The following is a 25,818-nucleotide window of genomic DNA, read 5'->3' on the forward strand; positions in this document are numbered from 1 at the left end:
AAGATACAGAACAAATAGACAGGAGCTAAAGCAAGAACAGAATCAATCAATTTGCCACATCCATTTTGATGATCTAAAATAAGTTGTAAACCCAAATGTTGGACCTCCTTTCAGTATTGTGCTGGTGGAAAATATTAAAAATCAAGAATGTGTGCTGTCCTCGATAGTCCAAAATTCAGTAGCATCAAAATTCTCATTTTTATTTAATTTTTGTTCCAAAATGTTTTCATGTATACTTTAATGTGAAATGCAGATAAAAAATGTATGGCTCTTCATATACAGTGAATTTAGTAATATATTTTTGAGCTGACTAACCTTTTGTCTTTCTGCTTTTCTCTGCTTCCATCCCCACAGACAACAGCGACAATGCAATCCATTCAGTCCCAGTACAATGACATTGTAATGGAGAGAGATGCTCTGTTGCGGAAACTTCAATTGTTGGAAAAGGACAAAGATCGCGCTCAAAGGCTAGAGGAGGATCTTAGTCACAGCAAAATGACTCTAGAGTCTGAGCTTCGCAATAAACAACGTCTACTGGATGATAATGAAAGGATGAAGAGGGATTTAGGTTATTGGAAAGACCAGTATGATAGTAAGCAGGGTCTAATCAGGCAATATGACTCAGACAAGGACCGCCTGGAGAGGGAAAAGAACTCTTTGAAAAGTGAGATAGAGAGGCTGATGAGGGAACTCAAGGAGCTTGAGGAGAAACATAAAAGTAGGCTTGCAGGCCTCCAGAAAGAACTGCGAGAGGTGACTGTTCACAGACAAACCATGGAAACTGAGCTGAAGAGAGCTAGAGAGCCCCCAACCTTGGATGTGGTGATTTTTGATGGCGTCCGCAAAACAGTCACAGCAGACCAGCTGCTTGACTGTGGTGTTTTGGACAAACCTACATTTAACCAGCTTGTGAAGGGGCAAAAGACTGTCTCTGATGTTTCTGCTGACAAAAAAATCAATCTCAAAGGAACAGGACCAATAGCTGGGGTGGTAATTGAAGGTCCGAAAGGTCCAGGGTCTATTACTGGACCCCTATGCAAAATGACTTTTACCGAAGCCAAGAAAGAGAATCTTCTGCCACCAGATAGCGCTGATCTGCTACTGGATGCTCAGGCTGCTACAGGCCACATAATTGACCCAAGAACTAATCAGAAGTTGACAGTTGATGAGGCATGTAATCAAGGTGTAGTTGATGAAGAGGACAGAGAGAGGTTGCTTGCAGCAGAAGCTGCAGCTGTAGGATATAGTGGTCCTGGCACAAGCAAACCCCTTTCAGCATTTCAGGCCATGAAGAAAGGACTGATTGACAAGAATACAACACTACGCCTGCTACAAGCCCAGGAGTCTGTTGGAGGAATCCTAGATCCTGTTCTCAGTGTATTCCTTCCCAAAGACACCGCCATTGAGCGCAACTTAATTGACAGTGACACACAGCAGGCTCTGAATAAGAGACCTGAGCTCTACCTGGACCCAGAGAGTGAGGAGGGGGTTACCTATACATCAATGAAGAGGAGATGTAGAGTAGAACCACACACAGGCCTTCTGCTTCTTCCCATCACTGAGAAAGTAGACCCCTCCAAACTTGTCTTTGATGGTGTTCGGAAGCCTGTCACAGCCAGGCATCTGGCTGATTGTGGTGTACTGGACAAGCCAACATTAAAAGATCTAGAAAAGGGAAAGAAAACTGTCCCAGAAGTGTCTGTAGACAAAAAAGTTAATCTGAAGGGGACTGGGCCTATTGCTGGAGTTATTGTGGGGAGTAAAGGCAAAATGTCTTTGTCAGAGGCCAAGAAACAGATGCTGATGCAGGAAGATATTGCAGATTTGCTACTGGAAGCACAGGCTGCCACAGGCCATGTCATTGACCCCAGAACCAATCAGAAGCTGACTGTAGAAGAGGCATGTGTGAGAGGGGTGGTGGATATTATGGATCGAGACAAATTATTGGCAGCAGAGGCTGCCGCTGTGGGATACAAGGATCCCAGTGTAGCCAAGCCTCTCTCAGTGTTTGAGGCCATTAAGAAGCGGGTAATTGATGAGACAACTGGGCTACGTTTGCTGCAGGCTCAGGACTCTGTGGGAGGCATTCTAGATCCACACCTCAGTGTGTTCCTCCCCAAAGATACAGCTATCAAGCGCAAGCTTTTGGATCAAAACCTCCGTCAAGATCTAAACCAGAGTCCTAAGTGTTACCTTGACCCAGACACTGAGAATGATGTCAGTTATGGGGCACTGAAGAAGAGATGCAAGACAGAGCCTCACACAGGCCTTCTGCTTTTGCCAATCACTGAGAGGCTAGACCCCACCAAACTTGTCTTTGATGGTGTTCGGAAGCCTGTCACAGCCAAGCAGCTGGCTGATTGTGGTGTGCTGGACAAGCCAACATTAAAAGATCTAGAAAAGGGAAAGAAAACTGTCCCAGAGGTGTCTGTAGACAAAAATGTTAATCTGAAGGGGACTGGACCTATTGCTGCAGTTGTAGTTGGAAGTAAAGGTAAAATGTCTTTGTCAGAAGCCAAGAAACAGATGCTTCTGCCTGAGGAAAGTGCAGATTTGCTACTGGAAGCACAGGCTGCCACAGGCCATATCATTGACCCGAGAACCAATCAGAAGCTGACTGTAGAAGAGGCATGTGCAAGAGGGGTAGTGGATATTATGGATCGAGACAGATTATTGGCAGCAGAAGCTGCTGCTGTAGGCTACCAGGATCCCAGCACAGCTAAACCTCTCTCAGTGTTTGAAGCCATAAAGAAGGGACTAATTGATGGGACAACTGGGCTACGTCTGCTGCAGGCTCAGGAGTCTGTGGGAGGCATTCTTGACCCCAACCTCAGTGTGTTCCTACCCAAAGATACAGCTATCAAGCGCAACCTTTTGGATGAAAACCTCTCACGTGCTCTAAACCAGAGTCCGAAGTGTTACCTTGACCCAGACACTGAGAAGGATGCCAGTTATGCGGCACTGAAGAAAAGATGCAAGACAGAGCCTCACACAGGTCTTCTGCTTTTGCCAATCACTGAGAAGCTAGACCCTTCCAAATTGATCTTTGATGGTGTACGGAAGCCAGTATCAGCAAAGCAGTTGTTTGATTGTGGGGTCTTGGACAAACCAACATTGAACCAACTAATGAAGGGTGAGAAAACTGTCCCCGAAGTGTCAGTGGATAAGAAGGTATTTCTAAAGGGGACAGGACCAATTGCTGGTGTGGCAGTTGGACCTTCAGGAAAAATGTCTTTTTCAGAGGCCAAGAAACAGAAGACTATGCCCACAGACAGTGCAGATTTACTTCTGGATGCCCAAGCTGCTACAGGCCACATCATTGACCCCACAAACAATCAAAAGCTGACTGTAGAGGAAGCATGTGCAAGAGGAGTGGTGGATAATAGGGATCGAGATAGACTCTTAGCAGCAGAAGCTGCTGCTGTTGGCTACCGGGATCCTACTACAACTAAGCCTCTCTCAGTGTTTGAGGCAGTGAAGAAGGGATTAATTGATAGGGAGACTGGGTTACGTCTGCTGCAGGCCCAAGAATCTGCTGGGGGCATTCTAGATCCAAATCTAAGTGTGTTCTTTCCTAAAGACACAGCTATTAAGCGCAACCTTTTGGATGAAGACCTCTGTCGTGCTCTAAACAAGATGCCTGAGTGTTACCTTGACCCAGACACTGAACGCGATGCCAGCTATGGGGCATTAAAGAAAAGGTGCAAAACAGAGTCTCACACAGGTCTAATACTACTGCCAATCGCTGAGAGGAAAGATCCAACCAAATTGATGTTTGATGGTGTCCGTAAGCCAGTCTCAGCACAGCAGTTGTTTGAATGTGGTGTCCTTGACAAGCCGACATTTAACCAGCTAGTAAAAGGGGAGAAAACTGTTCCAGAGGTGTCACTGGAAAAGATAGTCAATCTGAAAGGCACTGGACCCATTGCTGGGGTTGAAGTTGGATGTCAAGGCAAAATGTCTTTGTCAGAAGCCAAGAAACAGATGCTTCTGCCTGAGGAAAGTGCAGATTTGCTACTGGAAGCGCAGGCTGCCACAGGCCATATTATTGACCCTAAAACTGATCAGAAATTAACAGTAGAGGAGGCATGTGCCAGAGGGGTGCTGGACATCAGGGATCGAGACAAATTATTGGCAGCGGAGGCTGCTGCTGTGGGATACAATGATCGTAGTGCAGCCAAGGTCCTCTCAGTGTTTGAAGCCATAAAGAAGGGACTAATTGACAAGACATCTGGGCTACGTCTGCTGCAGGCTCAGGAGTCTGTAGGAGGCATTCTCGATCCACACCTCAGTGTGTTCCTACCCAAAGATACAGCTATCAAGCGCAACCTTTTGGATGAAAACCTCTCTCGTGCTCTAAGCCAGACTCCAAAGTGTTACCTTGAGCCAGAAACTGAGAATGATGCCAGTTATGGGGCACTGAAGAAAAGATGCAAGACAGAGCCTCACACAGGTCTTCTGCTTTTGCCAATCACTGAGAAGCTAGACCCTTCCAAACTGATCTTTGATGGTGTACGGAAGCCAGTGTCAGCACAACAGTTGCTTGATTGTGGGGTGCTTGACAAACCAACATTTAAACAACTAATGAAAGGGGAGAAAACTGTCCCTGAGGTTTCGGTGGATAAGAAGGTCTTTTTAAAGGGGACAGGATCGATTGCCGGTGTGGCAGCTGGACCTTTAGGGAAAATGTCTTTATCAGATGCAAAGAATCAGATGCTCATGCCCCAGGATAGTGCAGATTTGCTTCTGGATGCCCAGGCTGCCACAGGCCACATCATTGATCCCACAAACAATCAAAAGCTGACTGTAGAGGAAGCATGTGCAAGAGGAGTGGTGGACAATAGGGATCGAGATAGACTCTTAGCAGCAGAAGCTGCTGCTGTGGGATACAAGGATCGTAGTGCACCCAAGCCCCTCTCAGTGTTTGAGGCCCTGAAAAGGGGTCTAATTGATAGGAAGACTGCGTTGCGCCTGCTGCAAGCCCAGGACTCTGTGGGAGGTATTCTAGATCCAAATCTAAGTGTGTTCTTTCCTAAAGACACAGCTATTAAGCGCAACCTTTTGGATGAGGACCTCTGTCGTGCTCTAAACAAGATGCCTGAGTGTTACCTTGACCCAGACACTGAACGCGATGCCAGCTATGGGGCATTAAAGAAAAGGTGCAAAACAGAGTCTCACACAGGTCTAATACTACTGCCAATCGCTGAGAGGAAAGATCCAACCAAATTGATGTTTGATGGTGTCCGTAAGCCAGTCTCAGCACAGCAATTGTTTGAATGTGGTGTCCTTGACAAGCCAACATTTAACCAGCTAGTAAAAGGGGAGAAAACTGTTCCAGAGGTATCTATAGAAAAGACAGTCAATCTGAAAGGCACTGGACCCATTGCTGGGGTGGAAGCTGGACGTCAAGGCAAAATGTCTTTGTCAGAAGCCAAGAAACAGATGCTTCTGCCTGAGAAAAGTGCAGATTTGTTACTGGAAGCGCAGGCTGCCACAGGCCACATCATTGACCCTAGAACCAATCAGAAGCTGACTGTAGAGGAGGCATGTGCCAGAGGAGTGGTGGATATTAGAGATCGAGACAGATTATTGGCAGCAGAGGCGGCTGCTATTGGCTACCGTGATCATAGCACAGCTAAGCCACTTTCAGTGTTTGAGGCAATGAAGAAGGGACTCATTGATGGGACAACTGGGCTACGTCTGCTGCAGGCTCAGGAGTCTGTGGGAGGCATTCTAGATCCGAACCTCAGTGTGTTCTTCCCCAAAGACACAGCTATCAAGCACAGCCTCTTGGATGATAATCTCCGTCAATCTCTGAACCAGAGTCCCAAGTGTTACCTTGATCCAGAAACTGAGAATGATGCTAGTTATGGGGCACTGAAGAAAAGATGCAAGACAGAGCCTCACACAGGTCTGCTGCTTCTGCCAATCACTGAAAAGTCAGACCCTTCCAAACTGATCTTTGATGGTGTCCGTAAGCCAGTATCAGCACAGCAGTTGCTTGATTGTGGGGTTCTTGACAAACCAACATTTAACCAACTAATTAAAGGGGAGAAAACAGTTCCTGAGGTGTCTGTGGATAAGACGGTCTTTTTAAAGGGGACAGGATCAATTGCTGGTGTGGCAGCTGGACCTTTAGGGAAAATGTCCTTTACAGAGGCAAAAAAACAGAAGAAAATGCCATCTGACTGTGCTGACATGCTACTCAATGCTCAGGCAGCCACAGGCCACATCATTGACCCCAGGAATAATCAGAAACTGACAGTGAAAGAAGCATGTGCTAGAGGAGTAGTAGACAAGGAGGATGAATCAAAGCTGTATGCTGCTGAGGCTGCTGCTGTAGGTTACAGAGACCCCAGTACTGCCAGGCTCCTGTCAGTTGGCCAGGCCATGAAGAAGGGATTAATCAACAGGGACACAGCTCTACGGATGCTTCAGGCTCAACAGGCAGTAGGGGGTATTTTTGACCCTGTCCTGAGTGTATTCCTTCCCAAAGATATTGCTAAGGATAGGGATCTCATAGATGAGGATCTATACTGGGCCCTGAACCAGAATCCTGAGTGCTTTCTGGACCCAGACACCCAACAAGCAACCACCTATATATCTCTAAAGAAAAAATGCAAAGCAGATCCAAGGACAGGTCTTTTGTTCCTCCCTGAACCTAAAAAGCCATTAACTGTCCAGGGGCTCAGGGATCAGGTGTTGGTCACAGATCTAGTGGATGCTAATTTGCTGGAACGTTCTGATATGGACAAACTGAGGGAGGGCAAATTGATGATCAAGGATGTTGAAGACCGTCTGCACCCCTACCTTAGAGGTTCAACCTGCATAGCAGGAGTTTATGATGAGGCGAATGATAAGATGATGTCCATTTATCAGGCCATGAAAGATGGACTGTTGCAACCAGGGACAACTCTGGAACTGCTTGAGGCCCAGGCTGCCTCAGGCTTCATTGTTGATCCTGTCAACAACCTTTACCTGACTGTTTGTGATGCCTACAGTAAAAGGCTGTTCGGGCCAGAGTTTAAGGACAACCTTCTATCAGCAGAGAAGGCTGTGGCTGGTTATAAACTGCCAGGCACAGACAAGACTATATCTCTCTATCAGGCCATAGAAAGAGGTCTAGTGGAGAAAGTTCATGGCATCCGTCTGCTAGAAGCCCAGATTGCTAGCGGTGGTATCATTGATCCTGAACACGGCCATCGTATTGATGTGAACACAGCCTACAAGAGAGGTTGCTATGATGAGAAAATGAAAAAGATCCTGACAGATCAGAGTGCTGACTCTAAGGGTTTCTTTGACCCAAACACAGAGGAAATCCTAACCTATTCAGAGCTTAAGAAACGCTGTATAACAGATAAAAAGACTGGCCTCATCCTTTTGCCTATTGTGGACAAGCAAAAACAAGAGTCAACTCTGAAGAACACTCTGAGAAAGAGGAGGGTGGTTATTGTGGACCCAGAGACTAATAAAGAGATGACAGTACGTGAAGCATATAACAAAGGATTAATAGACCACGAGACCTTCCTGGAGCTGTCTGAGCAGGAGTGCGAGTGGGAGGAGATCACTATCACCGCTCCAGATGGCACCACACAGTTTGTTATCATTGACAGGAAGACTGGAAGACAGTATGATATTACTGATCTGCTTGAAAAACGAGTAATTACTCAATCTGATCTAGATAGGTACAGATCACGTGCCATCACCCTTACTCAATTTGCAGACATCATCACCAGCAAGGCCAAACATGGATCATCTTCACCATCATTATTATCATCATCAACTTCCAGACCAGTACCATCAGTAGCCTCAGTTACATCTTCAGTTATATCATCGTCATCATCATCAACTTCAAGACCACTGGAAGCCTCAGGGTCATCCTCAGTGAAACTATCTTCATCATCAACTTCAAGACCATCAGCAGCCTCAGGTATATCCTCAATGATGTCATCGTCATCATCATCATCGACAACAACTTCAATGTCTGCATCTTCAGGTGCATCATCAGTGAAATCATCAACAACTTTTAGAACAACAGGAGCCTCAGCTCCACTGTCAGTGTCATCATCATCATCATCATCATCAGTCTCGTCAAGACCCTTATCACCTACTCTCGCCAAGATGACCACAACAAGAACTACCACTGTTACAGGGCGAGGCAGTGCAATCCGCAGTGTATCTCCAGATTCACGTGATGGCCTTAGGAATATATCCAGTGTGTCTATCAGCCTTGCCTCCCCTATTGAAACAGTAGGTGAACAGGAACCTGTGGGTGCCGTCTTTGACACAGAGACTCTAGAAAAGATATCAATCACAGAGGCTCTAGATCGTGGTCTGGTGGATTCCATCACTGCACAGAGACTACTGGAGGCTCAGGCCTGCACTGGAGGAATTGTCAATCCCACAAATGGCCATAGGCTTGGCATCCAAGAGGCCTCCCGCCTGGGTATAATAGATGATGACATGGTCCCTAAACTCAAGCCTGCCCAGAAAGCCTACATTGGCTTTGAGGATGTTAAAACTAGGAAGAAGATGTCTGTTGCTGAGGCAATGAAGGAGATGTGGGTGCCATATGAGGCAGGGCAGAGGTTCATGGAGTTCCAGCTTGTGACAGGGGGGCTTTATGACCCAGAAAGGGGCTGTCGGAGAACCATCCAAGATGCTTTGAAAATGGGCTGGCTCGATGAGAGAGCAGCTCAGAGGCTCCAAGACATCAACCATCACACAAAGAACCTAACCTGCCCGAAGAGCAAACTTAAGATCTCTTACAAGGACGCTCTGGATAAATGCCTGGTCGAGGAAAGCACAGGGGTGAAAATGCTCCAGGCATCATCTGTGTCTTCAAGAGGAATCAGCAGTCCTTACAATGTCTCCTCTGCCCCAGGATCCACCACCGGATCCAGGAGTGGCTCACGAAGAAGTTCACGCAGGAGCAGTTTGGACTTAGGCTCCCCTACCTCCTCATTAACTGGAGGCCACGGTCATTCTAGCTTCAGCTTCTTTTCCTCGTCTTCCACCAAATAAATCAAGAAAAGGTTCTGCTCACTCATAGTATTCTCATGCAAATGAATCCAGTTTTATTGAGAGTACATTGATTGTTCAGAAAAGAATTGGAAATTGTGTGGGTGGTGTGAGATAAAAAATTCAAAACTATTTTTGTATAGTTTTAGATTTTAGCTTTGGTATTGCTATGCTTTTAAAAAATGCTGTAATTCAAGTGATTATCGAAAAAAAAAATGCCAAGCTGTTTCTTTATGAAAGTGGACATAAGTATTAATGGCACCCATCAAAAGGTATTTTGATTGAAAATTAAACATGTGATTATAAATGTTGGTGCCTCTAAAATAGGCTTGGAAATGATTTCCATGTTCTTGCATACACATATTTCAAATATAGTTTTTCAAAATCTTCATGGAATGATATATCTTTGTAAGCTTTACATTAGTAACAATAACATAGTAGTATCGTGTTTACATTATTTGGACATCTAAAATGCCTATTTTGTGAGAGAAGGGATGCAAGGTTGAGATACATTTATTTGCTTTTTTTTTACAGAATCAGTTGTCAAACATTGTTTTTGCTGTTTAGTGCTTCGTGTTTTGTAACAGTTTCTCAATATCTTAAAATAAAAGCTGAGCTTTGAGTCTTTTGCTCATAGGGATTCATGACTGTTCTCTTTCATGGTCAGTTTCATAAAGAATAACACTTTTGACAGCCTCATGTAAGATATCATAGATATTCCTGTGTGTGTAGGTGCTTGTAAGAGCCCACAATTGCAGAGGACCTTTATTCTACTAAAGTATAAAATTGTAACAATAAAACTCTTTTCCACTTATAATCATACAAAGGGATAAAGTTGGGAAAATGGTTTAGTTAATAATACTAAAATGAAAGCTAAATAAGCTTAAAATAAGTGTCTGTAATAACTCTTTGTCTTCAGTTCTCATTTAGATTTTCAATAGCTTTAAATTAATTTAACCTTCAGTATCATGTAAGTTTTGATGCTTGTAAAATAATTTAAAAAAGAATTTAGACATCTGTTAGCTATGCCAATTTAAGAAACTTGAGAGCCGATAACAGAAAACTTTAATTTAAAGCTTTTATATGGAAAGCACAAATTAAAGCTGTAAAGGATGTTTCCCCATAGAGTCAGATACTCATCTTTTCACCTTGGTCAAGCATAAAGTAGACCATGGATAGAAAAACGGGTTACTTTGCTTAAACTCAGTTTCAAAATAAAAGCATAAAGGGCTTTAGCATGTATTTGCTTTTTGTACAACCGTTTTACTGAAGAAAAACCATGCTGAAGACATTTGAAAGGTGGAACATTTTGGCCGAGTTGTAAGCAGTATCACACGATAGACACAAGTGCGCCATGTTTACTATTGCTACGTGCGTTTTATTTTGATAGTCTTACCCGGAAGTGTTTCGATACAAACAACCGCTCATAGCATGTAGCAGATGTCCCATTCAGTTCATTTTTGGAAATGTGGTTTTGGACAGTAGCGCCATGAGACTGTCCAAATGTAGGTCACTAAATCCGGTGGACTTGTCGTTAGCGTTACAGTTACAAACCCTTCGTATTCGCTAACGTTAATGTTAGCTCGTTGGCTTAAGTTATGTTAGCTAAATTCGCTTAAAGATTTAGGGCGGTGAGGTGAAGCAGCTTGAGCGAGAGAAACACCAGAGCAAGGTACGACTAGCTAGTAATTTATTTGACAATTGTCACTCTATTCTGCTCATCTAAACGTATTTTAATGAATCTAAATTAAGGACTAAACGGCGTGTCATCGACGAAGGATTTGTCACTGGGGGAATAGTTTTCCACATGAAGCTAACCGCTACCGTTGCTGCTCTCACAAAACATAACGTTAAACCAGTCCGCACCATCTACTTTCAAGTTAAATAATACCAAGATAAGATAAGAGTTTTGCCCTTTATGCCAAAGCCAATGTAACCTGACAGGTTTTTTGGGGGAAATACTGTGTAGGTGTCACTGACCTGGTCGAAGTATGGCCGACGACCCTCAGAGAAACTTCCGCTCTGCATACTATGAGAAGGTGGGCTTCAGAGGAGTGGAGGAGAAGAAATCACTGGAAATACTGCTCAAGGATAATCCTCTGGGTAGGTAACAATCATATGCCAACACACGGGGAACATATCTGTCTAAACATGGTTTACATGCTGGATGAATTTGGCCGGCAGCTAGTCACATGAGCAGTCAGTTTTATTATTTTATTTTTAGTTTCTCCAATACACAAAATACAGATTCAAGACAAAAAAGTAGAAGGAAACAATAGTTGAACAACAGTAGAAACCGACACCCTGCCCAAACAGAAAATACCAGAAATATAAGGCACAGTGGTGGTGTATGGAAGATGTACATTAAAATAAGATAAGTAAGTAATACCCAATGTGACCAAAAGTCCAGTGGAGTATTCAGGATCAAGACAAAACCAAGCACATACACTGAAAGAGTACCCGACACAGAGATTCTAGGATTAAGTGTGAGGTGGACAATGTATCTCAAGACACAGACATGAATAGATACATTATTAAGATACCCTGTCCTCGTTATATAATCCAAAAAGGGATCCCAAATCTTAGCTGAGAGGGACAATGGTACAGTACCTTTTCTTTTCTAAGTACATACTCGAAATCATATGATGGAGCCGAGGCCTGGAGCGATATGAAGATTGATGTTGTGATGATCCTGGCTGAATGATTGCAATTTTACAATATTATTCAAATGTTAAAAACATATGCTTAAAACTCTTAAAATAACATTAAATTATATTGGAATCAGTTTATCTTACACTTTAAGAAACATTGCATTATAGGTAGGACACATCTTTTTTTAGTGAACATCCTTTTGGGTGAAAAATGATCTTTTAGAAGGAAATCATATAAGGTTGCCCTGCATAAAATGAAGGATGAATAATTAAATCTATGTTATACAACTGAAGAGGGGTATTGTTTAAGCTTATGGCAGAGAAACTATCACAAGGGCAAGTAAAAAGTTTGTAGTCTTAAGTCAATCATGTGGATATTCACAGTTAACCTGATCATGGAAATTTACCACAATAAATGCATCCTTCAATCTTTGCATACCTAATTGTATTGAAATATCTCATCGCAAAATTTATGCAGTCAGGGGCATGACTAGAAAGTGTGAGTTACACTCATCTGACTTACATTTGACACATTTTGGGGAAACAAGGGCTACATTTAATTCAGCTTGACCTTTGAATAGAGCATACATTGCATTGTTTAAAATCTTTAAAGCTGAAGCCTAGAGTTAACAAAACAATTCTTCATTTTATTCAAACCGTTGGTGATCTTAATGAGGCAAGCAGAAACATTACATTCAGAAGGTATCAGCAACACATTAAAATAATTTTTTCCTGGATATATTGTCCCACAGATTATTCCCATCTTCTTGTTCCGTTTTGTCAGTTCTCGTCCTGTTACTGATGTTTGTACTTTTCCAACAGATCTGGAAAAGCTGAGCACCTTCAGTCAGAGGTTTCCTCTCCCCTCCATGTACAGGATCCATGTGTGGAAAGTATTGTTGGGTAAGACACACAGACATAACCTATATCACATTAATGAATTGCATTTCCAAGGTTGCATTATGTATAAACTTCTCAGTGTAACATTAACCAGTCAGACTCTCCTGTTCCTGCAGGAATCTTACCACCGCACAGTGACTCTCACTTTCTGGTGGGAGGCTACAGGAAGGAGCAGTACCAGGATATCCTGGAGGCTCTGGAGGTGATGAGATACATAAACTCGTCCACACCCTCCACCCACATATACCTGCGCATGTTCCAGCTGGAGAGTCAGGTGCTCCCTCGATGCTCAGAGACCTCTGCCCCGGTAAGAGGAATATTGTCGTAATTTAGGCTGAGAATGCACCATAACAACTGGAGATGATGTATGGTGAACTTTGGCACCAGCAGGAGCCTCAATCCTTAAAAGAGCCTTAAATTCAGTTTTATGAATTTAAGACCTCAAAAAGTTTTCATTGCCACAAACATGTTATTTAATTTCACTAATCCATCTTTTAGTTTCTTTTTGTCAAAATGAATCAAGTTCTTCCTTGTGAAAGTCCACATTTCTAATGCGACAAATCTTTAAACCTACCACAAGACCTCATCCAATCTTAATTCCTACTGGCACTATTATGTTGGCAAAATGTAAATCACTTAATGGACTCCAACAACTATATTTCTACCTAACACCTACCTACCACATAGCTACTAATTATCTTTACACTCGCCTGCAATGCTGTTAAGTCCTAAAATCAGCCTTGTATTTGGTAAAAATGGATCTTGAATAGGTGTTAAAAAGCCTTAAATTTAAGCTTTTGATATCTGTTCTGGTCTTATGTAGAGGACAGTAGGATTTTGATACAGATGCAACCCTAAATGAAATGTTTTAGGACCAAAATGTGAGTGATAAGACATGAGTCTTAAACAAAAAAAAAAAAATGAACTGTTTTGTGTCACTTGTAGGTTTTGAGTTGAAAGCACCCATATTTACATTTTTTCATGCAATGAATCATTCATACATTTAAAGAAATTGGTGATCAAATAGAAATAATTTTAAATACAAGGCACACTGCAGCTCATATTTTAAATACTGCATTTGATTTATATGGTAGTTCATACAGGTGTGTTCTGTTAATGTTGTGATAAGACACCACTTACACCTCCCATTTCAGGTTGGTAATACTTGGATTTCTCTCTGTTTTCTTTATTCTTTGGTTCTGTAACATTATTGATATGTTGTTTCAGGATGAAGAGAATGAGGACTTCCTCTCTATCAGTCGAGCCATGGAGGAGATTGTGGATGATCCCATCGACTGTTACTGGCTCATCAAGTGTTTTGTCAATCAGTTCCACACAAAGTTTGGAGACTCAGTGCCCCATCTGGTGAGTGTTACAATGAGCTCCAAGGAAAAAACCCTTGAATGTCACCAAAATATTGTTCAAAGCAATTTGAACTTTAAGGTTTATTTTTTACCTTAAAAATATTTGATGAAAAATTATTAACATAAGGTCCACTGACTGGAACAGACAGAGTTTGTCTTGTTTGAAGCATTGTCAATTCTCTGAGGATGGCCACAAGATGTAGCAGAAAATTGTGAAAAAATGTTCCATCAATTTAGAAATAAAAACACTCAATATTTGAAAAGTGAAATTAATTTAAGTGTTTTGTTTTATTGGCAAGTTTTCAGGGTTCTTCATTTAAAAGATAATTATTCTCCTTATAGCCTTGGTGTCATTTTGAGCAAACATCATGCCACTCAAATGTGAAAAGTTATGAAACATAATGAATCCTCATTTAAATATAGTTTTTAAAATGAACTGATGTCACAAAGACTCAGGAGGTCCACTCAGGATCACAATATTTTGTAATGTGCGTCACTGTGAATTAAGACTTTGTGGTGTCCTCCTCTTATATTCATGTACAGCCAAAGAGCCTGGAGCATTATCTGAGTCAGGAGGAACCTCGACTGCTGAACCATCTGAAGATCAGCGGAGCTCTCGCTCAGCTGCCCTACAGCCTCTGGTTCAGACGCTGCTTCGCTGGCTGCCTGCCTGAGTCCAGTCTGCAGAGGTCAGTTTACCTGATCAGCATATCAGCCAACACACAGCAAGGTTTCATAGATTTTCTTATTTTATTCTTTATTATTTATTTGTGCATGATAATATGCAAGATGTTTTTTCTTCAAACCAAATTTCTACCACTGAATTAAGATAAGATCAGACTACACCAAATTTGACTTTAAGATGATTGCTTTTTCAGATTAGACGATCATGGTGCCTTAAGTTCCTGCCATGACTGTTAAAACTTCAGCTTGCTAATTGGGACTCTTTGCTGCATGGTCAATGGCAGCTAGTTGCAACAGCTAAAAGTAGATGGCAACAGTAAGAGAGTATGCTGCCGCCTGATGTTTTGGAGTTGCCTTCAAATTCTGTCCGTTTCTTGCAACAAATTATCCTGCACAGTGCTCTTTTGCACCTATGACTCTCCATGTCTGTCATAAAGCTGATTCTGTGTGTCCTGTTCCTGGTGTTAGGATGCACTCAGACATGCAGCCACATAAAGATAAAGAGTGACAGTGTGTCAATGCTTCTCAGTGGAAGCTTGCTACACAAGGAAGTACTGGTTTTAATTAAGTTTTAACTGTATACTGCACCTTACTTACAAAAGCCCTGAAGGGCACATGAAGATTTTCTTTTTTTCTGGTCATCCTGATTCTGGGTCTGATCTAAATTGTATCCTTTTTTTCATGTGTGACACAAAGTGAACAAAAAACTTTTTAGGAGATTTTTTTTCTTTCATATCTGAAACCATGTCAAAAGGGGAAAGGTTTTCTTCTTAATATATATATATATATTTTTTCCAGGAGATTTTCATTTTTGGGAGGCTCAAGTTTGTTTTTGCAATACTTATTTCAACCACAAGAGGATAAAGTGCACCAAGTCTAACACTTAAAAAGACAAAAACAAAGTCCTGCCTAGTCTTTTCTTTTTTTTAATTGGTCACTTTAGAATGACATCATTTTGAAAACTGAGCTGTACAAAATAAGAATAAAAATCTCCTGACAAACTTTCACTCATTTTCTGAAATGTGTTGCTTAGAACAAATATGATCTGGTTGAGAGACAGCCTTACTCTCTGTTTTGTCTGAATTCTCAGACACGATTGTCAGAAACGCACTTTGCTTGAATTGAAATATCCTTCAAGCCAACTTACGAAGCTTTTGTTTTATCTTGATCTTACTTTCTTCACACCCGTCACTGAGCACTATCATTATTTTCAGGGTGTGGGACAAGGTGATCAGTGGTTCCTGTAAGATCCTGGTGTTTGTGGCCCTGGAGATTCTGCTCAGCTACAAGATCATTCTGATGGGCATCAACCGGCCTGAAAGCGTCGTCAAGTTTCTGTGCAACGTGAGTAAATGACAGTAACAGTCATTGTTGATGCACAGTAGGTGTGCTTATAAAACCTCACTTTAACCTTTCCCTTCCAGATACCGCAGGAGAACACAGACGCTATTGTGACTAAAGCGATCGACCTTTGGCACAAATATTGTGGCACTCCGATGCATGCTGTGTAACCACGAGGGACTTGACTTTGTCTTCACCGACAGACAGACTCTGCCGTACAAGTAGCAGGGATTCATCTCTGCATTACTGAACTGAAAACTCATCACTGACTACTTTCATTGAAGAGATGAGAGCCATTTATCATATTGACAAGTCAATTCCCAGCTGATAATCTAGAAGTGGAAAGAACCTGAACACTGAAAATACTTTCCAAACAGAGTGGACATTCGTAAGTGTGAATGCACAAAAAGGCAAAGAAGCTTTAACTTATTTTTTAATAAGTTTCTTTCTTTAAGAAACTGCATACATCATAGAAGACTCACAATAAATTAATACTCACATGCAGTTTTTCTGCTTTACAAAAAACATTTGAAAACTTTCTTTGATCTGTACAAGTCTTATAATTCTCAGAATATTTTCTCCCAAAACACTTTTAAACATACAAGAGACAGTAATGTTACTGATGCTTGTATGTAGGCATACACACACATTCACTCAAAACAGTCATAACACACACACACACAACAGTTCTCCCAATGATACAGTCAAAACTGAAATTCATGAACTGTAAACAATAAAGAAGAAAACACAAGGTGGCAGGGTTTCTGACTTTGTACCGTTTAAGATTCATCTGAGACAATAAAATATGAAATATTAAAAAACAAAGTCTACTTTGTTGTAGTTGAGCAGAGAGTTCGGCAACATTTGACTGTGTCTACAGATACGATTCTGTATCAAATGAGATGAGTAAATTTGGCAACTTTAAATCCCTGTAAACAATCCTGTAGGCACAGTGACACAGCGCGTTACTGAACTCTGGACAGCAATCACTCTAGGATGCATTCAAGATTGCGACTTCCACAGCAAGTCAAGTTGCTTTGGTTTAAAATGGGGATCTGAAGTCTGAAAGGTGTTGAATGCAGCCCATAAACAGATGAGGAAAAAAATCTGAAATTATTGCTCAGTTGATTGATGTGTGTGTTAGGCGACCTTCATTGTTTACTGTTACTGGCTTGCAGAGAAAATTTGGGGATTTTTGATTAAGATTTTGCAACATTTTGGCTTACGATTCAGCTGCCTACAACAACGTAAGATGTTGTAAATATTTCAATTCCTCCGGAAAAATTAGATAAACGCTAACTGAGATGTCATCTGTAGAATAAAAACGGTGTCCTGACAAGTGCACCCTCAAGGAAAGGAGTCCAGTTGAGAAAGGAGAGTGAGAACATGGTGAAAGGCAAGAAATCAATCCCTGCGTAAAAAAAGAAAAGTCCCATCTTCACCTCCTACCATTCTTATCCTTGAAAATTGGCACAGATACTGTGTTTGACGTCCAAAAGCAAAAGTGCTGCAAAGTAAGCAAATCACCACCTCTTCATCATAAAAAAATGACAAAGAAAAGCTTTTGAATATCAAGAAGTCCTTAAAATCGCCACTGAGTGGAGATGCCAGTTTGATCCATCTAGAAGTGTTTGCTCCTGCTTCCTGTGAAGGCCGCAGCTCACAGGTTGTGTTTGTGTCCAGTCTGTCAGTTTGAAGTCGACGCTGGAAAAGGAACAGTTAGCAGTACGAGGGCAGCAAGTAGCAGTCTGAACACTTGAGGCTCGTTGTGGGAGTATAAAAGCGTGTCCAAGGTCTGACTCAGTCATTTTATGGCCGATGAAACCTGCAGAGAGAAACCATGACAACAAAGTGAGGCAGTGCGGCTTCAGGCTGAGCAATTTCAGGTCAGGTTTCACTTTTGTCCAGGATGAAACATCAGCAAACAACTGATGGATTACCACTAAATTAATTGCAGATATTCACAAACACAGAGGACGAATCCCCAGAGTTTTTAAGCATCACCAACAGGTAATTATTCAGCCAGTGCGCTGCATTCTGGGACATCTCTTTACTCCTGTAATGTACCTGTAAAGTTGTTGGGGTTGTATGAAAGCTGTCTGCACTGCTGAGGGCTATCTTGTTTACACTTGCCAAAAAAACATTATTTTCTTGTGGTTAGCCATTTTTAATTTACTTGTTTTTATTGTGAAACTGAGTTAAAAAAAAATTGGCAGGAAAATAAAAGAAATGTGAGAAAAAAAAACTTTCATGAATGAAATAAATACAACCATATATCTGGAAATGGAAACAAGCATACATTTTTATTTTCCTTTTTTTTTCAGATTTTGTTTGAATGTTTTTCATTTTTTCATCTGGGGATCTAACCATTCTGATCTAAGTTGCTTTCTCTACTGACTTTTGGTTTGTGAAAAAAAAAAAATCCTATGTGTGGAACCAAGGGAATTATTTTTAGTGTTTTAAAAATGAGCCTTTTTTCTCCCCGCCAAAATGTTATTTTTCACTTTTTACAAAAAATTATGTAGCTTATTAATCCTGGCAAAAGTTGTTTTTTTTCCACACAAGTTCTCCCATCATAAACATGGGAGAAAAAACAGTTTAGATCAGATTTGGAAAATGGATCACCAGAAAACAAAACAAAATTTTACCCCGCAGGGCTTCCATACAGGCACCAGACTATTGTGCCAGATGAGAAATCTAGTTCACTGAGCAGTTTCACACAAAACTAAAAGGTACTATCATTACGACAAACTGCAACTTTGACTTGCAAAAACATCTTTTAAATTGACAACCATCATTGCATTGCAATTCATGGCTCCATTCAAACCAAACAATGTCATTCCACATCAACACTGCTGCTGTGTTCGTGCCCCTGAAGCTGTTGGCAGCTTCTGCGAGGAGATTTTGCAGTGGCTAGAAATCCCCTGACTCTGAACTTAACAGTTTTCACACTCGGCTGCTCATAATTATGTTCTGAATAATGTGACAGGAGCACATTGTAGGTACTGCCGAGGCAGACAATGTGCAGCTTACACTGATAAAGGCTGAGTCAAGTCTTACAATGTAATCTGGGATTCCTTTAAATGGCTGTTGTGCAAAAGATAAACCCTTTTCATTTTAACAGCATGACCTTTCCTCTGGCACCACCCTCTGGACAAACTTTAATATTTGGTCCTACTGCTGAAAAAAACGATGTTTGACCGCCTAAAACTTCAGACAAACCTTAACTTTTTCCTTGATTCTTGTCTGGTATGTGATGAACTTTACAGCCTCATAACTTTGTCCTACCTGGTAAAATGACGACTTGACTCGTGCACCTCCATCTCTGTGCTTTTAAACTCGTTTAGCTCCTTCCTGATGGCAGCCTGAACAACACACAAACACAGTACAGACCAACTTAACCCAGAGTTAATGAGGAATTGTTGAGAGCTGTTGCGTGTGTTAAGTTAACCTTGTCAGCAGCAGTGAGCCTAGTCCATGGCTTGTCTGCTCTCCTGTCGTAGTCCTGAGCCTCGGCGACCTCCACATAGTCACTGAAGCGGATGAGGATCTTCGCCTCCCTCAGCTCCTCAACTGTTGGCCTCTGGCTGAGCTAAAAGACGCAGGAAAGAAGTCGTGTAAGTCCAATCGTTACCAAGTCGAACTCAGCATTCTGCAACACGCACGCTGGGGAACACGTGTCTGCAGAAAGGACGGCCAACGTTGAGTCAAGTTTGAGATGGATGGATTCTCTTGGTCTCTGGTGGTTTTTTCCATTACAATGTATGTTTAATTATCAGGCTTCAATCAGGCAATCAAGTTTTTTTTCATGTGTAAAATCAAGTGGGCAAACATTCTTCCATGATAATTTTTTTTTCTTTATAACTGTAAAAAAAGAAAATGCTTGTCTTAATTTCTTTTTAATTAACAGAATATTTAGGGGAGAACAAAGTTAATTGTCATATTTTTTAGATCTTGCTCCCTAGAGGACCATGTTGAAAAATGTTAGGGTGGAACTGAGGTTTGAGGTGGAATCGTGACTGTTTCTCTGCAGTAGACTAGTGGCTTCATCCATCATGACATATAATGAAATAACATGATTACTGTGGGACAACAGTCCTGAGGCTGTCAGAAAAAAGATGGAGATGATCTCTCTCTCTCTCACACACACACACACACACACAGAATGAGGGGATGATGTAACAGATAATACTATCATCTTTTCAAAATACTGTAATCTGAAGGGTGGCAGTTAGGTCACCATGATTATATTTCCAGCTGGGTCATGAACTAAACATCTGAGCACAACCACTGGGTGTCCTTCTCCACCTCCGTCTCACCTTTCTGGACAAATGTCTCTTGATCTCCCTCTTCTCCTCCTGCTCCTCCAGATCATTTCGAGCTGGCAGGAAGAAGAAACAAAGAGAGCGCCATCACACAGGCTGATGATCAATGTGTCTGTTTCCTCTCACTGTATGCAGAGTTACTCACGTTTGAGAATGTTTCTCTGTTCCAGCTCCTCTGCTGTCGGCCGCTGACTCAAACGCCTGAAAAAAGTAGTGACACATCTATTTCAGGAAATCTATTTTTAGAGTGTCTTTCGTGTGTTTCATCATCGTTGCACTGGGTTCATGCGAAAATCAAAAAAAAAAAAAAAAAGCAGGCAGAAATGTTGCTGTCCTGGAGAGACGAGCTGACTGATTGCGACATTTTATTGTGAGGTTGTGTTTCTGTGAATTTACAGACACTGAGGCTGAGGTGGGGCTGTGATTCATACAGTCGGGAGGATGGTTGGTAGTGAGCGAGAACAGTAGCAGTAAAAAGATGCCGAGAGCTTGAGACTGTTACTACTGAGAGGGTCAAAAGAGAAGCCAGAGGAGGGGGAAGATGGTGGGTGTTCTGATTCACTGCTAATGAACACTGATTAACAGTACATGTGTCTTAAGGTAGATAGCATCAATGTGACCAAATCATCACAAATCAATTGTAAGCAATTCATAAGAGGAGTTATATAAATGTAAATCACTCCACTATAGAAATAATTTAATTTCAGTTTGCGAGGCTTATATTTTTTGAGTGCAGCTCACATCAGGCATCATAGAGTAAAATCAGATCACATCAGTTCAGTCCTCTGGTTCCACCTTCTCAAATGTAAGCATTTTGTCCCTTCCGCTGCTTTTGAATATCAAATATATATGACTTTGGGGCTGTTGGTCAAACATAACAAGCTTATCTCAACCAGCTGCTAATAATTGTGACCGATGTGAATGGAAACAGCCTCTTTCATGAATTTTCTTGAAGTCCTATCAAAATTTGAGCTATGTTGTTTGCAGCAGCGTGGACTGCATATGTCATTTAAATCAGCAGACGAGAAAAGTGAGTCCCCCCGCCCCATCATGAGATCGTTCTGGGAATCTTTCTCGTGTCTCCCATGCTCACAGCACCTTTCACTCAAACTTGCCCTTTCATCCCTCACACTACACACTGTACTCTTAGCACTTCCCATTTCCCTCGTGTCTGCTCATCTTGTAGCTGCTCCTCAGCTTTAATCTCAACTCTGCCTCCTCTCTCCTCGATGACTCATCATCCATCATCCGCTCTCTTTAGCAGCCAGGTCACATCCATCACAGCTCACACAGGGTCACACACACGGGCTCACCTCGTCAGTTTGGTGGCTGTTTGTTGTCGAGACTCGAGTCTCTCCTGGTCGGACTGCAGCGGCAGGATGTTTTTCTCCTCCAGCTCTCTCTTGGATGGACGGTTACTCAGCTTGATGGCCAGAGAGTCCTTTCTCAAAACCTTCATGGCCAGTGTACCTTCAGTTATGGCACAAGAAACAAAATGGGTGTTATGCGTTAGTGCGAGCTGTTAGCTTCCAGGCGCAGATCACTCACTCGCGTCTTCATAGTTTTTTCTTGTAGCACCCATCATAACTCGACAGAGACAGGCAGATCCAAATATATGTCATGTTTGTCCTGTGATCAGATTAGATTCCAGATAACGATGATGTCTTTTGTAAGTGCTTGTTTACCCTGAAGCTCAATGTATGTCATAAAAGTATAATATGACGCAGATATCATTAGAAAACACACTGATCATTTCAGGCGCCTGTTGTACAAACGTTGGTAGAACTTCATCGTCTTCTATTTTTGTTCTCACGAGCCTGCTTTTTCCCCTCTTTTTATGTATTATCTATTGTATGTTTATTACTCATGCAAAATGAATACAGTAAAAACACTATACACATGCTCCTGTGTTAAATAGTTCAAATCTCTGATGACAAACTAGCTCAGAGAGCTTCCAGCCATGTGTGATGTTTGTGCTTGTGCAACCATATGGACACATGTTAATATATGTGCTCATACATGCATGCGCACATATTATATATCATAACTAATACAACAGGGCTGGTTAGATTATGCTGTAAACATATTTCTGCATGAAGCAGGTGGATGCTTTCACCCTGACGAAAAACACCCACTTGTAAACAAATCCTCATCTTCTTCTTCATCATCCTCTTCCTCTTCGTCGTCGTCGTCGTCTTCTTCGTCGTCATCTTCCTCCTCCTCCTCCTCTTCCTCGTCCTTGTACATACCGGGCAGGTCCTCGTAGTCCGCCTCATTGGGGAGATTCTCTTTGTCGTCGTTGCACTCGATCATCACTGTGGGAACGGCGTGCATCATGGAGCTGCGGGGAAAGGCCAAATGTCAGAGGCATGGGCTCAGTGTTGCATGAAGTTGTGAAATAACACAGCAGCTGTGTGTGTGTGTGTGTGTGTGTGTGTGATGTGCATGATTTATGTTGAGGGATCCATCACTGGCCTCAAACTCTCAGAAGAAGCTAATGGAGAGAAAATCTGCAGCCATTCTTTCGGAATCAAAGCTGTGAAATAAAAGATTGATTTGTAAAGAATAAACACCAAAACAGCTCATCACTAAGCTTTTCCATGACCCACAGTACCGGCCTTGAGCAGCGCCAGGTTTGTAGCAAATTAACCAGCAGACAGGCAACCAATCATACTGATGGATGAGGAGGAGTGACCTGCTGGAGGAGAGGCGGTGTAACCAATGTGCCTCCAATAGACACAGTGTGTGTGTTTCATCATTTGTGATAAATTGTCAGTGTTTTTCTCCCCGTAGTCATCACTGCAGGAACTCTAATGTAACCTGAGTGTACTGAGGTTATCACAAGTAACAATCATTTCTTCAATATCACATTTGAAATGCGACATTTCCTCATACCTAACTGACTGAACAGATCATCCTGCGCTTGTCTGTTTGACCCAACCCAGTGAGCCATCCCCAACCTCCTCCCGGTGTGGCCTTTATCACTCATCAATCGTACTACGCTAGAAAGAGAACTCGCTGTTGACTTTTGGTTTCAAGCACGGGACACAGTGGTCGCTGGGAAGAATGTCCTGACCTCGTCCTCTTTAAACTGCCTCACCTGACTTCCTCTTTTGCTGCTGTAATAATTACTTTAGCCACCAGAGGCTGCTGATTAACAAGAAACACAAATATGGGTCATAAACTCCTTTCACAGCTACTCGATATGGTCTTTCTCTGGGTCTTAAACCTATGTGCTATTTGCATTTCATAGAGAGCAGTAGTCTTTTTTATGATTCTTTTTTGGCTTTTAGCCTTTATTTGGATAGGACAGCTTCAATGCTGCAAAGGACCTCAGACCCAAGGCTCAAACCCATGGCAGCTGCTGAGGACTCAGTCTTATGGGGCACTTATTATTGAGTTAATAGGGCACAGCAGAGTACTGTTTTTGTTTTTTTAATGCTAGTATTCTATCAAAGTTTAAAATTCCATTATTGTGACCTTACTGTATAGAGTTAAAGGTTTACTGTTTGTTTGGTGAGAGAATGAACTAAAGTAAGCTTCATCAGATACTGAGGTACCCATCTGACTGGCTGATAAATGCAATGTGACAAAACTGATCACAGCTGTTTTTTCAAAGCACATTAAGAGTTGATATTCTGGAAAAGAAACCTGGTTTCCATAATTTGGAAAAACATACACATAAAAATGTTCTGTTGTGACCCTCACCTCTCAAACCTCTGCATGGTGAGGGCCAGAGTCTTGTTGAGCTCCTCTATGATTCGGCTGGGTGGGTGGAGGGCGACAGGTAGAGTCCCGTACTGCAGGGAGTGCCCGCCCATTGGAGCATGGCTGGGAGGGGCGGGGCACTTCTGGAAGGCGAGCGAAGGAGGCTCCATGCTCCCTGCAGGTACGGAGATCAAGAGCTTCTTTGGAGGTAGAGGAGGAGATAATTTGACTGACATGCACGGCAGCTTCACCGGGGCGCCATCTGCACAGAGAAAGAGGATGTGAGAGGATTAGATGTGCACACATGTGTCACATGTGTCCAATTATGAGCATGCATGAAGACAGCCTTACCTGTAATGTGGTTAGGTAGCCTGTTGAAGGGTTTGGGTGGCAGCGCAGGAGGTTGTTTGTGTAGCATAGGAGGTCTGGAGAGCGTTGATTCTGTGCTTTCAGCCGGATATGCACTGGACTTCTTCTTGGGCGGAGCCTGGATGGATTTTGGGGTGTGGTCCTGATGACATGCACCCTCACTTGGCATATGAAAGTCCAGCGAGCCTGAGGAGAAGAAACAACGAGATGAAACAATCAGGTACTACAACACGAGTTGACAAATGAGGCATCAACGGTGCCGAGGCTCTGCTGCCTACCTACAGCTGCAGCTGCTCCCTCCATCAGCTCAGTACCTTCACACTCTGACTGGCTAGAGCCGAGCACCGGAGAACGCCCGTTCTCCATCTTCACCTCCTCTCGCACAGCCGGGCAAGAGCCGTCTATACAGACCGAGCGGAAGGATGAACAGGAGGAAGAGCGGCAAAAATAGATCAATAAAAACAGACGAGGCAGTGTTTTTGTTAGAAAATAAAAATACGGAACAAGCAGCAACAAACTACGTCAGCTCTGAAACAACTTAAGAACATAAATCTCTCCTTTGTTTATGACTTTCTAAGTTCTTTGAATTTTTGAAGTAATAGTTTTCTCACTACTCATACTCTCATTTTGACCACAAGAGGCTGAAGCCACTACCTCATTACAAAACAAACACTCGCCAAATTACCCTTTCAAAAATAATTGATTTAGGAAATGGATTTCCAGAAAAAACTCAAATCTTAATTTCCACAGTGTGAACGTTACCAGTTATAATTTTTCTAATTTCCTTTAATCAAAATAATAACAGAGATTATTCAGTAATGAAAATAACTATTAGCAAAGCTGGAGCAACAAACCAATGTTACCCAACATTCTTACCAACTAATCAGTAATTTATTTTCTCTTTGAATTGTAAAAAAAAAAAGAGAAGAAAATAATTATTTTTCAAATATCATTAAATATCATTGATGTCTAGGAATTGTTCATTTTTTGTGATAATTTAGAATATCTAATATACAGCATAAAACAAGATATGGCACATGTATGCAAAATCATATGTAAAATAATAATAATTGCATTACACAAATCAGACAAAACTCTTTATATGCCTAAAAAATACAGTGGATTCATTCATTTATACATACACAAATTTCTAAATACGAGATATTTTCCAACCATATTAACAGAGTGACACCAGCAGGCATTAATACCAAAGTAATGTGAGGCAGGGAAAAGCTAGAAAAACTTTGGATAATCTAGATAAAAAGGTCAAAATCAAGTCAACCAACAAATCCTTTATCAACTGGCTCTTTCAGCACTTCATGTTTTATTGATGACTTTATTTTCTCACCTTTCTCATAAACCTCCTTCAGGACTCCTTTCTTGATGAGCTCCTCTCTGCTCTGGCGAGTGGACATTTTCCTCTCCAACACTGAAGAGGCAGAAAAGACATGAACG

General features: G+C 41.8%; 3 protein-coding genes across 4 annotated transcripts in view; 2 read left to right on the forward strand and 1 right to left on the reverse strand.

The window, feature by feature from the left end:
* The window catches only part of LOC119029044 (desmoplakin-like), a 30,986-nt gene extending 21,325 nt beyond the window's left edge, over window positions 1-9,661 (forward strand). Inside the window, exon 24 of the mRNA XM_037115576.1 lies at window positions 355-9,661. Within this exon, the coding sequence (XP_036971471.1) occupies window positions 355-9,024 (8,670 nt within the window). The 3' untranslated portion in view covers window positions 9,025-9,661. The remainder of the gene's footprint in view (window positions 1-354) is intronic.
* A 739-nt stretch (window positions 9,662-10,400) lies between these two features.
* Window positions 10,401-16,782, forward strand: tbc1d7 (TBC1 domain family, member 7). Its single transcript, XM_037115212.1, has 8 exons — window positions 10,401-10,693; window positions 10,991-11,124; window positions 12,495-12,575; window positions 12,689-12,879; window positions 13,800-13,937; window positions 14,480-14,625; window positions 15,835-15,964; window positions 16,045-16,782. The coding sequence occupies exons 2-8, from the start codon at window positions 11,013-11,015 to the stop codon at window positions 16,129-16,131; spliced, it is 885 nt and encodes a 294-aa protein (XP_036971107.1). The 5' UTR covers window positions 10,401-10,693; window positions 10,991-11,012; the 3' UTR covers window positions 16,132-16,782.
* The window catches only part of phactr1 (phosphatase and actin regulator 1), a 35,603-nt gene continuing 26,166 nt past the window's right edge, over window positions 16,382-25,818 (reverse strand). For both annotated transcript variants that reach the window (XM_037115211.1, XM_037115209.1), the window contains exons 3-13: window positions 25,712-25,792; window positions 24,642-24,764; window positions 24,346-24,549; window positions 23,995-24,256; window positions 22,422-22,627; window positions 21,600-21,756; window positions 20,432-20,487; window positions 20,281-20,342; window positions 19,413-19,553; window positions 19,250-19,326; window positions 16,382-17,786 (exon numbers count right to left, since the gene is read on the reverse strand). In XM_037115211.1, the coding sequence (XP_036971106.1) occupies window positions 17,771-17,786; window positions 19,250-19,326; window positions 19,413-19,553; window positions 20,281-20,342; window positions 20,432-20,487; window positions 21,600-21,756; window positions 22,422-22,627; window positions 23,995-24,256; window positions 24,346-24,549; window positions 24,642-24,764; window positions 25,712-25,792 (1,385 nt within the window). In that variant the 3' untranslated portion in view covers window positions 16,382-17,770. The remainder of the gene's footprint in view (window positions 17,787-19,249; window positions 19,327-19,412; window positions 19,554-20,280; window positions 20,343-20,431; window positions 20,488-21,599; window positions 21,757-22,421; window positions 22,628-23,994; window positions 24,257-24,345; window positions 24,550-24,641; window positions 24,765-25,711; window positions 25,793-25,818) is intronic.

The sequence above is a fragment of the Acanthopagrus latus genome, chromosome 11, assembly GCF_904848185.1.
Source record: "Acanthopagrus latus isolate v.2019 chromosome 11, fAcaLat1.1, whole genome shotgun sequence".
In the NCBI taxonomy this organism is placed as follows: Eukaryota; Metazoa; Chordata; class Actinopteri; order Spariformes; family Sparidae; genus Acanthopagrus; species Acanthopagrus latus.

Coding starts and splice junctions, on each gene's coding strand:
- tbc1d7 (XM_037115212.1), top strand. CDS start 11,013: ATGGCCGACGACCCTCAGAGAAACTTCCGCTCTGCATACTATGAGAAG. Junction 11,125..12,494: donor GCTCAAGGATAATCCTCTGG/GTAGGTAACAAT, acceptor CTTTTCCAACAG/ATCTGGAAAAGCTGAGCACC. Junction 13,938..14,479: donor GAGACTCAGTGCCCCATCTG/GTGAGTGTTACA, acceptor ATTCATGTACAG/CCAAAGAGCCTGGAGCATTA.